This window comes from Scyliorhinus torazame, chromosome 27 (genome assembly GCF_047496885.1).
Source record: "Scyliorhinus torazame isolate Kashiwa2021f chromosome 27, sScyTor2.1, whole genome shotgun sequence".
NCBI classification, from domain to species: domain Eukaryota; kingdom Metazoa; phylum Chordata; class Chondrichthyes; order Carcharhiniformes; family Scyliorhinidae; genus Scyliorhinus; species Scyliorhinus torazame.
In genome coordinates this window covers 44629405-44643531 of record NC_092733.1, presented here as the reverse complement: position 1 = coordinate 44643531, position 14127 = coordinate 44629405, and the positions used below count along the sequence as shown (strand labels likewise).

Below are 14127 nucleotides of genomic sequence, written 5' to 3'. Positions count from 1 at the left end.
TGGGTAAGTGTGTGCTGGGTGGGTGTGTGCTGGGTGTGTGTGTGCTGCGTGTGTGTGTCCTGGGTGGGTGTGTGCTGGGTGGGTGTGTGCTGGGTGTTTGTGTGCTGGGTGTGTGTGTCCTGGGTGGGTGGGTGCTGGGTGGGTGTGCCCTGGGTGTGTGTGTGCTGGGTGTGTGTGTGCTGGGTGGGTTTGTGCTGTGTAGGTGTGAGCTGGGTAGGTGTGTCCTGCGTACGTATGTGCTGGGTGAGTGTGTGATGGGTGTGTGTGTGCTGGGTAGGTGTGTGCTGGGTAGGTGTGTGCTGGGAGTGTGTGTGCTGGGTGTGTGTGTGCAGGGTAGGTGTGTGCTGGGTGTGTGTGTGCTGGGTGGGTGCGTGCTGTGTAGGTGTGAGCTGGGTGTGTGTGTGAGCTGGGTAGGTGTGTGCTGTGTAGGTGTGAGCTGTGTGTGTGTGTGTGCTGCGTAGATGTGTGTTGGGTGTGTGTGTGCTGGGTGGGTGTGTGCTGTGTAGGTGTGAGCTGGGTGTGTGTGTGATGGGTGTGTGTGAGCTGGGTATGTGTGTGCTGTGTAGGTGTGAGCTGTGTGTGTGTGTGTCTGCTGGGTAGGTGTGACCTGGGTGTGTGTGTGCTGGGTAGGTGTGTGCTGGGTGTGTCCGTCCTGTGTGGGTGTGTCCTGGGTAGGAGTGTGCTGGGTGTGTCCGTCCTGGGTGTGTGTGTGCTGGGTAGGTGTGTGCAAGATGTGTACGTCCTGGGTGGGTGTGTGCTGGGTGTGTGTGTGCTGGGAAGGTGTGTGCTGGGTGTGTCCATCCTGGGTGGGTGTGTCCTGGGTAGGTGTGTGCTGGGTGTGTCCGTCCTGGGTGTGTGTGTGCTGGGTAGGTGTCTGCTGGGTGTGTCCGTCCTGGGTGGGTGTGTGCTGGGTGTGTCCGTCCTGGGTGGGTGTGTCCTGGGTAGGTGTGTGCTGGGTGTGTCCGTCCTGGGTGGGTGTGCCCTGGGTAGGTGTGTGCTGGGTGTGTCCGTCCTGTGTGGGTGTGTCCTGGGTAGGTGTGTGCTGGATGTGTCCGTCCTGGGTGGGTGTGTGCTGGGTGTGTGTGTGCTGGGAAGGTGTGTGCTGGGTGTGTCCGTCCTGTGTGGGTGTGTCCTGGGTAGGTGTGTCCTGGGTGGGTGGGTGCTGGGTGGGTGGGTGCTGGGTGTGTGTGTCCTGGGTGGGTGCTGGGTGGGTGTGTCCTGGGTGGGTGGGTGCTGGGTGGGTTGGTGCAGGGTGGGTGTGTCCTGGGTGGGTGTGTCCTGGGTGGGTGTGTGCTGGGTGGGTGTACTGGGTGGGTGTGTGCTGGGTGTGTGTGTCCTGGATGTGTGGGTGCTGGGTGTGTGTGTACTGGGTGTGTGTGTCCTGGGTGGGTGGGTGCTGGGTGGGTGTGTCCTGGGTGGGTTTGTGCTGGGTGGGTGTGTGCTGGGTGGGTGGGTGCTGGGTGGGTGTGTCCTGGGTGGGTGGGTGCTGGGTGGGTGGGTACTGGGTGGGTGGGTGCTGGGTGTGTGTGTACTGGGTGTGTGTGTCCTGGGTGGGTGGGTGCTGGGTGGGTGTGTCCTGGGTGGGTTTGTGCTGGGTGGGTGTGTGCTGGGTGGGTGGGTGCTGGGTGGGTGTGTCCTGGGTGGGTGTGTCCTGGGTGGGTGTGTACTGGGTGTGTGTGTCCTGGGTGGGTGGGTACTGGGTGGGTGGGTACTGGGTGGGTGGGTACTGGGTGGGTGTGTCCTGGGTGGGTGTGTACTGGGTGTGTGTGTCCTGGGTGGGTGTGCTGGGTGGGTGGGTACTGGGTGGGTGGGTACTGGGTGGGTGTGCTGGGTGGGTGGGTGCTGGGTGGGTTTGTGCTGGGTGTGTGTGTCCTGGGTGTGTGTGTGCTGGGTGGGTGGGTACTGGGTGTGTGTGTGCTGGGTGGGTGGGTGCTGGGTGGGTGGGTACTGGGTGTGTGTGTGCTGGGTGGGTGGGTACTGGGTGGGTGTGTCCTGGGTGTGTGTGTGCTGGGTGGGTGGGTACTGGGTGTGTGTGTGCTGGGTGGGTGGGTGCTGGGTGGGTGGGTGCTGGGTTGGTGGGTGCTGGGTGGGTGGGTGCTGGGTGGGTGGGTGCTGGGTGGTTGGGTGCTGGGTGGGTGTGTCCTGGGTGGGTGGGTGCTGGGTGGGTGGGTGCTGGGTGGGTGTGTGCTGGGTGGGTGTGTGCTGGGTGGGTGGGTGCTGGGTGGGTGTGTCCTGGGTGGGTGGGTGCTGGGTGGGTGGGTGCTGGGTGGGTGTGTCCTGGGTGGGTGTGTGCTGGGTGGGTGCTGGGTGGGTGGGTGGGTGCTGGGTGGGTGCTGGGTGGGTGGGTGCTGGGTGGGTGCTGGCTGGGTGTGTGGGTGCTGGGTGGGTGTGTGCTGGGTGGGTGCTGGGTGGGTGGGTGGGTGCTGGGTGGGTGCTGGGTGGGTGTGTGCTGGCTGGGTGGGTGCTGGGTGGGTGTGTGCTGGGTGGGTGCTGGGTGGGTGGGTGCTGGGTGGGTGGGTGCTGGGTGGGTGTGTGCTGGGTGGGTGCTGGGTGGGTGAGTGCAGGTTAGTGCCGTCGCGAATGGCATCACGCCGCTGCTAGCCCATTGTGGGCCGGAGTCATTTGCGCCGTTTTTGGCGAGTTGTTCGGGCCATCGCGCCGATTCACGGAGAATCCCGCCCGGGAACTCGACATTCCCCTTTATCTATTCTGTCTGTAACATCCTCAAAACCCCCAACATGTTCGTCCAACATCTTTCCCCACATTAACCCATGTCGACTGTGTCCAATCAGATCATCATTATCCAAGTGTCCAGTTCTCACATCCTTCCGAATTGATTTGAACGTTTCCCCTCCGACTGCAGCAAGGTGAGTGAGTTGGGAAAGGGTTACAAAGGAGCTATCAGAGTGTCTGATTCAGTTCCCGACGCTGGAAATTACACTTTGGGTTTCAGTCCCTTCCAGCAGCGAGGCTCTGATGTAACTTTGTCATTGCTGCTGCTGACCTGGGACATCCCAGAATTACCCGTTTACTCCATTTAAAAACCCCAATGTACCTGTGCAGTAAGCGAGGCGACAGATAGGAGACTTCTTCAAGTAATAAACAAAGTAATCGCTGCAGTGTTTGATCTTTATTTCCACATTCCAGGCGCAGGGATTTCCATTCCAGTGAAAACAAACTGTCCTATTCACCTCCCCATCACCCGGAGTGGGATGACTACCTGAAACGAGGGACAGAAAGAGTGAAAAGTGTATCCAGTGTAAATATGTTGGACAGTCAATGGAAATCTGAGATAATAGAGTCTGAAATTACCGTTTAACGAGCCCGGGGCCTGTGTGGAGCAGTGATTGATTGGAACAACAGCCTCAGGAATGGTCGATCCACCAGGACTGAAAGAACAATCACAGAGTCAGTCGCTGGACTGGGGAAATCACAATAAAATGAAGCAGGAATTACTCAGCTGGTCAGGCAGCCTGTGTGGAGAGAAACAGAATTAACCTTTCTGTTTGTGATGACCCTTCGTCAGGACAGAGGAGTTATCACAACTCCAAACAGTAACTCTGATTCTCTCCACAGAAGCTGACTGAGCTGCTGAGTATTTGCAGCATGTTGTGTTTCCATTTCACGTTGTATTCAGGAGGACGTGTGTGAAATGTGCAGTGGGATAAACTCAGCAGGGGAGGGAATATTACCGTGTTCAGCATTCTGGAAAGTGGCCCTATTCCCTGAAAGAGACAAAATGTTCCCGCGCTGACGCCGGAGCGAGGCGACTCTCTGCGAGCTCTCACAAACAGATCCACTTTTTACTTAACTTATACTCCTTCTCATCTTTTAAAATTTAATTCTGACCCGAACATGATTCCGAGCCTCTCTCTTGTAGCCTCTCTTGCAGCTTGAACATCCTCCGAGGTCCTTGGAGACCTTTTGACCCGACCCGACCTGACCTCCGCGACCTGCAAGAAGATCGGGCCCGAACCGGAAGTGAAGCCCCGACCTCGATTTGGAGCGACCCGGACCTCGGAGCTCCAAACCCGACCTCACTCCCGACGCCAGCCCCCGGATCGCCCGGCCCAGTCCCAGGAGCTCCCGACCCGACCCCCGACGGCAAGACCCGGCGCAACGCGACCCCGAGAGGCCCACCCAGCGACCCCGAGAAGCCCGCCCAGCGACCCGACCCCGAGAGACCCGACCCCGAGAGGCCCGACCCCGAGAGGCCCCGTCCAGCGACCCCGAGAGACCCGACCCCGAGAGGACCGCCCAGCGACCCAGAGAGACCCAACCAGCGACCCCGAGAGACCTGCCCAGCGACCCCGAGAGGCCCGCCCAGCGACCCGACCCCGAGAGACCCGACCCCGAGAGACCCGACCCCGAGAGGCCCCGCCCAGCGACCCGAGAGACCCGACCCCGAGAGGCCCGCCCAGCGACCCAGAGAGACCCAACCAGCGACCCCGAGAGGCCCGCCCAGCGACCCGACCCCGAGAGACCCGACCCCGAGAGACCCGACCCCGAGAGGCCCCGCCCAGCGACCCCGAGAGACCTGCCCAGCGACCCGACCCCGAGAGACCCGACCCCGAGAGACGCGCCCAGCGACCCGACCCCGAGAGACCCGACCCCGAGAGACGCGCCCAGCGACCCGACCCCGAGAGACCCGCCCAGCGACCCGACCCCGAGAGACGCGCCCAGCGGCCAGACCCCGAGAGACCCGCCCAGCGACCCGACCCCGAGAGACCCGACCCCGAGAGACGCGCCCAGCGACCCGACCCGGAGAGACCCACCAAGCGACCCGACCCCGAGAGACCCGCCCAGCGACCCGACCCCGAGAGACCCGCCAAGCGACCCGACCCCGAGAGACCCGCCCAGCGACCCGACCCCGAGAGACCCGCCCAGCGACCCCGAGAGACCCGCCCAGCGACCCCGAGAGACCCGCCCAGCGACCCCGAGATACCCGCCAAGCGACCCGACCCCGAGAGACCCGCCCAGCGACCCGACCCCGAGAGACCCACCAAGCGACCCGACCCCGAGAGACCCGCCCAGCGACCCGACCCCGAGAGACCCGCCAAGCGACCCGACCCCGAGAGACCCGCCCAGCGACCCGACCCCGAGAGACCCGCCCAGCGACCCGACCCCGAGAGGCCCTCCCAGCGACCCGACCCCGAGAGCCCCGCCCAGCGACCCGACCCCGAGAGACCAGCCCAGCGACCCGACCCCGAGAGACCCGTCCAGCGACCCGACCCTGAGAGGCCCGCGCAGCGACCTGACCCCGAGAGCCCCGCCCAGCGACCCGACCCCGAGCGACCAGCCCAGCGACCCGACCCCGAGAGCCCCGCCCAGCGACCCGACCCCGAGAGACCAGCCCAGCGACCCGACCCCGAGAGACCCGCCCAGCGACCCGACCCTGAGAGGCCCGCGCAGCGACCTGACCCCGATTGACCCGCCAGCGACCCCGAGAGACCCGACCCCGAGAGCCGCCCAGCGACCCGACCCCGAGAGACCTGCCCAGCGACCCGACCCCGAGAGACCCGCTCAGCGACCCGACCCGGAGAGGCCCGCCCAGCGACCCGACCCCGAGAGACCCGCCCAGCGACCCAACCCCGAGAGACCCGACCCCGAGAGACCCGCCCATGACTTGACGCCGAGAGACCCGCCCAGCGACCCCGAGAGACCCGACCAGCGACCCGACCCAGAGAGGCCCGCCCAGCGACCCGACCCGGAGAGACCTGCCCAGCGACCCCGAGAGACCCGCCCAGCGACCCGACCCCGAGAGACCTGCCCAGCGACCCGACCCGGAGAGGCCCGCCCAGCGACCTGACCCCGATTGACCCGCCAGCGACCCCGAGAGACCCGTCCAGCCACCCGACCCCGAGAGACCTGCCCAGCGACCCGACCCGGAGAGGTCCGCCCAGTGACCCGACCTACCTGGTGATGGAAGAAAGAAAAATCCACGTGGAGGCCCGACCGGGCCTACTTCAAGACCCGACCCCAGGAGCGCTCAGGGAGGGAACAGACCACGGGACCCAGCCAAACCTGCCTCAGGAAGCCCCTGCCCACGACCCAGGACCCCCGAAACGGCAGAGACCCCGTGCGAGGACCTGAACGCGCTGCAAGGTATTCCCGCGCCCACAGAACGCCGGGACCCATCGAGACCGCAAACATGTCCCCCTAGCAACCCCTCTACCTCAACCAGCGCCCGGGACCCTGCCAGACGCGACCCCAGATACGTAACGAGCGCCCTGGACCCGCCAGCGCCCTGGACCCCGCCAGACGCGACCACCTACCTTCCACAAGGTCAGACTTCTCCCATCGGATCCCAGGATCATCCAGCAGCAGCCGCCGACCGAGGAAGCGAGGGAAACGCGGCGGTCTGCAGGTTAGACTGAAGGAACGCGGTTTCAAGACCCCTCTCCCCAGCATACTCCTGGCAAACGTCCAAGCGATCGAAAACAAGCTGGATGAACTTAACGCCAGACTTACCTCTCAGAGGGAAGTAAGAGACCGCTGTGTGCTCTGTTTCACAGAGACATGGCTCACCCCCGCCTCACCGGACTGTGCCATACAACCTGACGGCTTCTCAATTCACCGGGCGGACCGCACGGCATCATCAGGCAAAGTGAAGGGTGGAGGGGTTTGCCTCCTCATCAACTCCTCCTGGTGCTCGGATGTGGCGACTCTCGTGACCCACTGCTCCCAGACCTGGAATACCTGACCGTGAAGTGCCGCCCATATTATCTTCCACGTGAGTTCACTTCAGCCATTATCACAGCGGTCTACATCCCACCCCAGGCAGTAGTGAGGAAGGCGCTGGACGAACTATCCTCAGTAATAAACAACTACGAATCAGAACACCCGGAGGCCTTGTTCATCGTGGCCGGAGACTTCAACAAGGCCAACCTCAAGAGTGTACTGCCAAAATTCCACCAGTACATCTCCTGTCCCACCAGAGGCGACAACACTCTTGACCACTGCTACTCAAAAATCAAGGGCGCCTACCGTTCCATCCCCCGACCGCACTTTGGGAAATCAGACCATAAGACGGTGCTCCTTCTCCCGGCATACAAGCAGAAACTCAAGCGGGAGAATCCAGCTAAGAAGGTTGTGCAGTGCTGGTCCGAGGAGACAGAAGAGCTCTTACGTGACTGCTTAGAGACAGTGGACTGGTCCATATTTAAGAACTCAGCGACCAACTTAAATGAGTATGCCACCACCGTCACAGACTTCATCAGCAAACCTGTGGACGACTGCGTGCCAAAGAAAGCAGTACGTGCGTTCCCCAACCGGAAACCATAGCTCAATCGCGAGATTGAGTCCCTACTGAAGGACAGATCTGAGGCGTTCAAGGCAGACGACCCTGACCTATACAAGAAATCCAGGCACGACCTCCGCAAAGCCATCCGAGATGCCAAGAGAGAATATCAAACCAAGCTAGAGTCACAGACAGACTCTCGGCGGTTGTGGCAAGGACTAAACAACATAGAATCATAGAATCATAGAAGTTTACAGCATGGAAACAGGCCCTTCGGCCCAACCAGTCCATGCCGCCCAGTTTTTTACCATTAAGCTAGTCCCAGATGCCCGCACTTGGCCCATAACCCTCTATACCCATCTTACCCATGTAACCATCTAAATGCTTTTTGAAAGACACAATTGTACCCGCTTCTACTACTACCTCTGGCAGCCCATTCCAGACACTCACTACCCTCTGAGTGAAGAAATTGCCCCTCTGGGCCCTTCTGAATCTCTCCCCTCTCACCTTAAACCTATGCCCTCTAGTTTTATACTCCCCTACCTTTGGGAAAAGATGTTGACTATCTACCTTATCTATGCCCCTCATTATTTTATAGACCTCTATAAGATCACCCCTAAGCCTCCTACGCTCCAGGGAAAAAAGTCCCAGTCTATCCAGCCTCTCCTTATAACTCAAACCATCAAGTCCCGGCAACATCCTAGTAAATCTTTTCTGCACTCTTTCTAGTTTAATAATATCCTTTCTATAATAGGGTGACCAGAACTGCACACAGTATTCCAAGTGAGGCCGTACCAATGTCTTGTACAACTTCAACAAGATGTCCCAACTCCTATATTCAATGTTCTGACCAATGAAACCAAGCATGCCGAATGCCTTCTTCACCACCCTGTCCACCTGCGACTCCACCTTCAAGGAGCTATGAACCTGTACTCCTAGATCTCTTTGTTCTATAACTCTCCCCAACGCCATACCATTAACTGAGTAGGTCCTGGCCTGATTCGATCTGCCAAAATGCATCACCTCACATTTATCTAAATTAAACTCCATCTGCCATTCGTCGGCCCACTGGCCTAATTGATCAAGATCCCGTTGCAATCCTAGATAACCTTCTTCACTATCCACTGTGCCACCAATCTTGGTGTCATCTGCAAACTTACTAACCATGCCTCCTAAATTCTCATCCAAATCATTAATATAAATCACAAATAACAGTGGACCCAGCACCGATCCCTGAGGCACACCACTGGTCACAGGCCTCCAGTTTGAAAAACAACCCTCTACAACCACCCTCTGCCTTCTGTCGTCCAGCCAATTTTGAATCCAATTGGCAACCTCACCCTGGATCCCGTGAGCTTTAACCTTCTGCAACAACCTACCATGCGGTACCTTGTCAAAGGCTTTGCTAAAGTCCATGTAGACAACGTCTACTGCACTACCCTCATCTACCTTCTTGGTCACGCCCTCAAAAAACTCAATCAAATTTGTGAGACATGATTTTCCACGCACAAAGCCATGCTGACTGCCCCGAATCAGTCCTTGCCTCTCTAAATGCTTGTAGATCCTGTCTCTCAGAATACCTTCTAGCAACTTACCTACTACAGACGTTAGGCTCACCGGTCTGTAGTTCCCAGGCTTTTCCCTGCTGCCCTTCTTAAACAAGGGCACAACATTCGCCACTCTCCAATCTTCAGGCACCTCACCTGTGGCTGCCGATGATTCAAATATCTCGGTTAGGGGACCCGCAATTTCCTCCCTAGCCTCCCACAACATCCTGGGATACATTTCATCAGGTCCCGGGGATTTATCTACCTTGATGCGCTTTAAGACTTCCAGCACCTCCTCCTCTGTAATATGCACACTTCTCAAGACATCACTATTTATTTCCCTTAGTTTCCTAACATCCATGCCTTTCTCCACCGTGAATACCGATGAGAAATATTCATTCAGGATCTCACCCAACTCTTGTGGCTCTGCACACAAATGCCCTTGTTGATCCTTAAGAGGCCCTACTCTGTCCCTAGTTACTCTTTTCCCCTTTATGTATCTGTAGAATCTCTTTGGATTCTCCCTTGCATTATTTGCCAAAGCAATTTCATGTCCCCTTTTTGCCCTCCTGATTTCCCTCTTAACTCTATTTCGACAATCTCTATACTCTTCAAGGGATCTACTTGATCCCAGTTGCTTATGTACGTCATATGCCTCCTTCTTCTTTTTGACCAGAGTCTCAATATCTCGAGTCATCCAGGGTTCCCTACTTCTACCAGCCTTGCCCTTCACTCTAAAGGGAATGTGCTTACCCTGCACCCTGGTTAACACATTTTTAAAAGCCTCCCATTTACCAGCCGTCCCTTTGTCTGCCAATAGTCTCCCCCAATCTACCTCTGCAAGTTCCTGTCTGATAGCATCAAAATTGGCCTTGCCCCAATTAAGAATTTTAACTCTTGGGCCAGACCTATCATTCTCCATAGCTATCTTAAAACTAATGGAATTATGGTCACTTGTCCCAAAGTGATCCCTCACTAGCACTTCTATCACTTGCCCTTCCTTATTTCCCAAGACGAGGTCAAGTTTTGCCCCCTCTCTAGTCGGTCCATCCACATACTGAATGAGAAATTCCTCCTGAATACACTCAACAAATTTCCCTCCATCCAAGCCCCTAATGCTATGACTGTCCCAGTCAATGTTGGGAAAGTTAAAGTCCCCTACTACTACCACCCTATTATTCTTGCAGCTATCTGTAATCTCCTTACATATTTGCTCCTCAATTTCCCGCTGACTATTTGGGGGCCTGTAGTACAGTCCTACCAAGGTGATCTCTCCCTTCTTATTTTTCAGTTCCACCCATATAGACTCAGTGGGCGAACCCTCGGATATATCCCCTCTAAGTACTGCCGTGATGTTCTCCCTAATCAAAAACGCCACTCCCCCTCCTCTCTTACCTCCTGTTCTATCCTTTCTATAGCATCTGTAGCCCGGAACATTGAGCTGCCAGTCCTGCCCCTCCCTTAGCCATGTTTCAGTCATAGCTATAATATCCCAGTCCCATGTGCCCGTCCATGCCCTGAGTTCATCCGCTTTGCCCGTCAGGCCCCTTGCATTGAAATAAATGCAGTTTAATGTAGACCTTCCTTGCTCTCTGCCCTGCTTTCTCTGGTCATGCTTTACACACTCTCCCTTCCTGCCTTTTGTTTCTGTCCCCACTGACTTCCTACATCGGTTCCCATCCCCCTGGCACATTAGTTTAAACCCTCCCCAACTGCACTAGCAAACACCCCCCCGAGAACATTGGTTCCGGTCCCACCCAGATGCAGACCGTCCGATTTGTACAGGTCCCACCTCCCCCAGAATCGGTCCCAATGTCCCAGGAATTTGAAACCCTCCCTCTTGCACCATCTCTCAAGCCACGTATTCATCCTAGCTATCCTGTCATTCCTACATAACGGGCTACAAAGCGAAGCCGAACAGTATCTCTGGCAGCAGCGCACCCCTCCCCGATGAACTCAATGCATTCTGTGCTCGGTTCGAGCAGGTAACCAACAATCCGCTGGTGAGTGCCCAGCAGCCCATAATTCACCCATACCCACCATCACAGCTTCCAAAGTCAGATTGGCCTTTCTGAAAGTGAACCCTCGGAAGGCGACGGGCCCAGACGGGATCCCTGGTCGTGCACTCAGAGCCTGCGCGGACCAGCTGGCAGAGGTATTCACGGACATCTTTAACCTGTCCCTACTCCTCTCCGAGGTCCCCACCTGCTTCAAGAAGACCACCATCATACCGGTACCAAAGAAGAACCAGGCAACGTGCCTCAATGACTACCGACCAGTGGCCCTGACTTCAGTCGTAATGAAGTGCTTCGAGAGGTTGATCATGAAGCACATCACCTACATACTCCCAGAACGCCTTGATCCACTGCAATTCGCATACCGCTGCAACCGGTCCACATCAGACACCATTTCCCTGGCCCTACACTCATCCCTAGTGCATCTCAAAAACAAGGACTCCTACATCAGATTCCTATTTATTGACTACAGCTCCGCCTTCAACACCATAATCCCAGCCAAGCTCATATCAAAGCTCCAAAACCTAGGACTTGGCTCCCCACTCTGCAACTGGATCCTCGATTTTCTGACCAACAGACCACAATCAGTAAGAATGAACAACAACACCTCCTCCACAATAGTCCTCAACACCGGCGCCCCGCAAGGCTGCGTACTTAGCCCCCTACTCTACTCCCTGTACACACACGACTGTGTGGCAAAACTTGGTTCCAACTCCATCTACAAGTTTGCTGACGATACGACCATAGTGGGCCGGATCTCGAATAACGATGAGTCCGAATACAGGAGGGAGATAGAGAACCTAGTGGAGTGGTGTAGCGATAACAATCTCTCCCTCAATGCCAGCAAAACTAAAGAGCTGGTAATTGTCTTCAGGAAGCAAAGTACTGTACACACCCGTCAGCATCAACGGGGCCGAGGTGGAGATGGTTAGTAGTTTCAAATTCCTAGGGGTGCACATCTCCAAAAATCTGTCCTGGTCCACCCACGTCGACGCTACCACCAAGAAAGCACAACAGCGCCTATACTTCCTCAGGAAACTAAGGAAATTCGGCATGTCCACATTGACTCTTACCAGCTTTTACAGATGCACCATAGAAAGCATCCTATCGGGCTGCATCACAGCCTGGTATGGCAACTGCTCGGCCCAGGACCGCAAGAAACTTCAGAGAGTCGTGAACACCGCCCAGTCCATCACACGAACCTGCCTCCCATCCACTGACTCCATCTACACCTCCCGCTGCCTGGGGAAAGCGGGCAGCATAATCAAAGATCCCTCCCACCCGGCTTACTCACTCTTCCAACTTCTTCCATCGGGCAGGAGATACAGAAGTCTGAGAACATGCACGAACAGACTCAAAAACAGCTTCTTCCCCACTGTCACCAGACTCCTAAATGACCCTCTTATGGACTGACCTCATTAACACTACACCCTGTATGCTTCATCCGATGCCAGTGCTTGTGTAGTTACATTGGATATGTTGTGTTGCCCTATTATGTATTTTTTAAATTACCTTTTCTTCCCATGTACTTAATGATCTGTTGAGCTGCTCGCAGAAAAATACTTTTCACTGTCCCTCGGTACACGTGACAATAAACAAATCCAATCCAATCCAAATGTATCCCAGGCTGCTGAGGAAACCAAGGGTGTTATATTACTTTGCGTAATACATATATTACTCTTTTGAACCAGCCAAGTTGTTGAAATGAGCAGTAGTCTTCTTGTAAAGATAAACTAATTTATTGAGTGATATAAATAAATATTGTGAGTTCTTTTTACTCAATACTCAATGAGTCAAACAAAGAAACAATTGTAGAGATAATTAATTAAATTATGCAATACAATGCTTTGATAACTAATAACTTCTTCTCTCTCCAGCTTTCCTCTGTCTGTTCTCTCTGCATTCCTGATACACACTCCTTCAGAAAGAGTGGGAAAACTATTAATATAAGTCCTGACAGTGAGACATCTAGTGTTCAGTTGCCTGCACTAGCATTACATATATTGATTATGTATATTGATATACAGAGATCACTACAAAGGGAAGGTGTAACAAATCACCTTCACCCATCGACCACGGCTGTAGGTGTGGAGCTCGAAATCTGGAAGACTGATAGTGGAGGGGAGGGGGTTTCAGTTGAATAGAGAATTAGAAAATCAAGGTTAAAGGAGAAGGCAGAAATGCAGGTTAATGATGAGGACTTTAAACAAGCTCAGGGCGGCAAGGGCTCAGGAGAGGTCAGTAAAGTTTCCAGAACACGCAATAGAACTTAAAAACCTAAAGAAAAATCCTCTCACCTGACAGCCACAGCCTAGCTCCACCCACAAATGACATCACTGAAGCCATGCTACAAGTCACATGATAAGAGGTCACAACTTTCTTAAAGGGACACTTACATGACAGGAGGCACAAAAGAAATTAATCCCAAGGAGGAGGAAACATGCTAAGGGGGAGGACGAGGCAACCATGGCGGACTAGAGAAGTCAAAGACAGCATGAAAGCAAAAGAAAAAACATACAAACTGGCGAGCATTCGTGGAAAGCCAGTGGATTGGGAAGCCTTTAAAAGTGAGCAGAGGACAACTAAAAAAGCAGTAAGGGGGGGGCGAAGATGAAATATGAGTGTAAGCTAGCTAGTAATATAAAAGAAGATTGCAAGAGTTTCTTTCAATATATAAAAGTTAAGGGAGAGGCAAGAATGAACATATAACTGGAAAATGAGGCTGGAGAATAATAGGAAACTGTCATGTGAGAGTACCCTTTAAGAAACGGGTGTTTAAGAAATATACCTTTAAGAAATGGAGCTGCTCATGTTACTGGAGTGATGTCAGAGTGTGGGTGGGGCTAAGCTCTACTTCTGCTTTTTGGGTTTCAGTTGGAGAAAGCTTGGGTGTGTCTGTGAGCTGCACTGCTGTTGATCTCTGCCATCCAAAGACTATCTATGGATCATTTGGTGAATTCAGAAGAAGTATAAATGTTTTCAGTCTTCAATGTAAACCCTGATGTGCTCCTGTTTGGAGGTTTGCTAAGTATTTTGGATGGTAAAAGGGCAGCATACAGGTTATTTAGTGTGGTATTCTTTGGGGGGGGTGTATTTGATTTACTGGTTGCTAAGATGTTCACTGTTTGTTGTAGAAAGGTTAACTTGAGTTCATAGAATAAACATTGTTTTGTTTTAAAAACAACTGGTCCATTTTCTGCTGTCCCACATCTGTAAAGTGAGCCGTGTGCTCCCCATACCACAACCTAGTAAAAGTTGTGGGTCAGGTGAACTCCATGATACACTTTGGGGTTCTCTGAACCCTGGCCCATAATAAAACAAAGAA

The 14127-nt window shown here is 54.7% G+C and overlaps 1 protein-coding gene across 2 annotated transcripts in view; it reads right to left on the bottom strand.

The window, feature by feature from the left end:
- The window catches only part of LOC140403377 (pancreatic secretory granule membrane major glycoprotein GP2-like), a 94366-nt gene that overhangs the window by 53293 nt on the left and 26946 nt on the right, over window positions 1–14127 (bottom strand). For both annotated transcript variants that reach the window (XM_072491308.1, XM_072491307.1), the window contains exons 4-5: window positions 3313–3389; window positions 3056–3220 (exon numbers count right to left, since the gene is read on the bottom strand). In XM_072491308.1, coding sequence (XP_072347409.1) covers window positions 3056–3220; window positions 3313–3389 — 242 coding nt within the window. The remainder of the gene's footprint in view (window positions 1–3055; window positions 3221–3312; window positions 3390–14127) is intronic.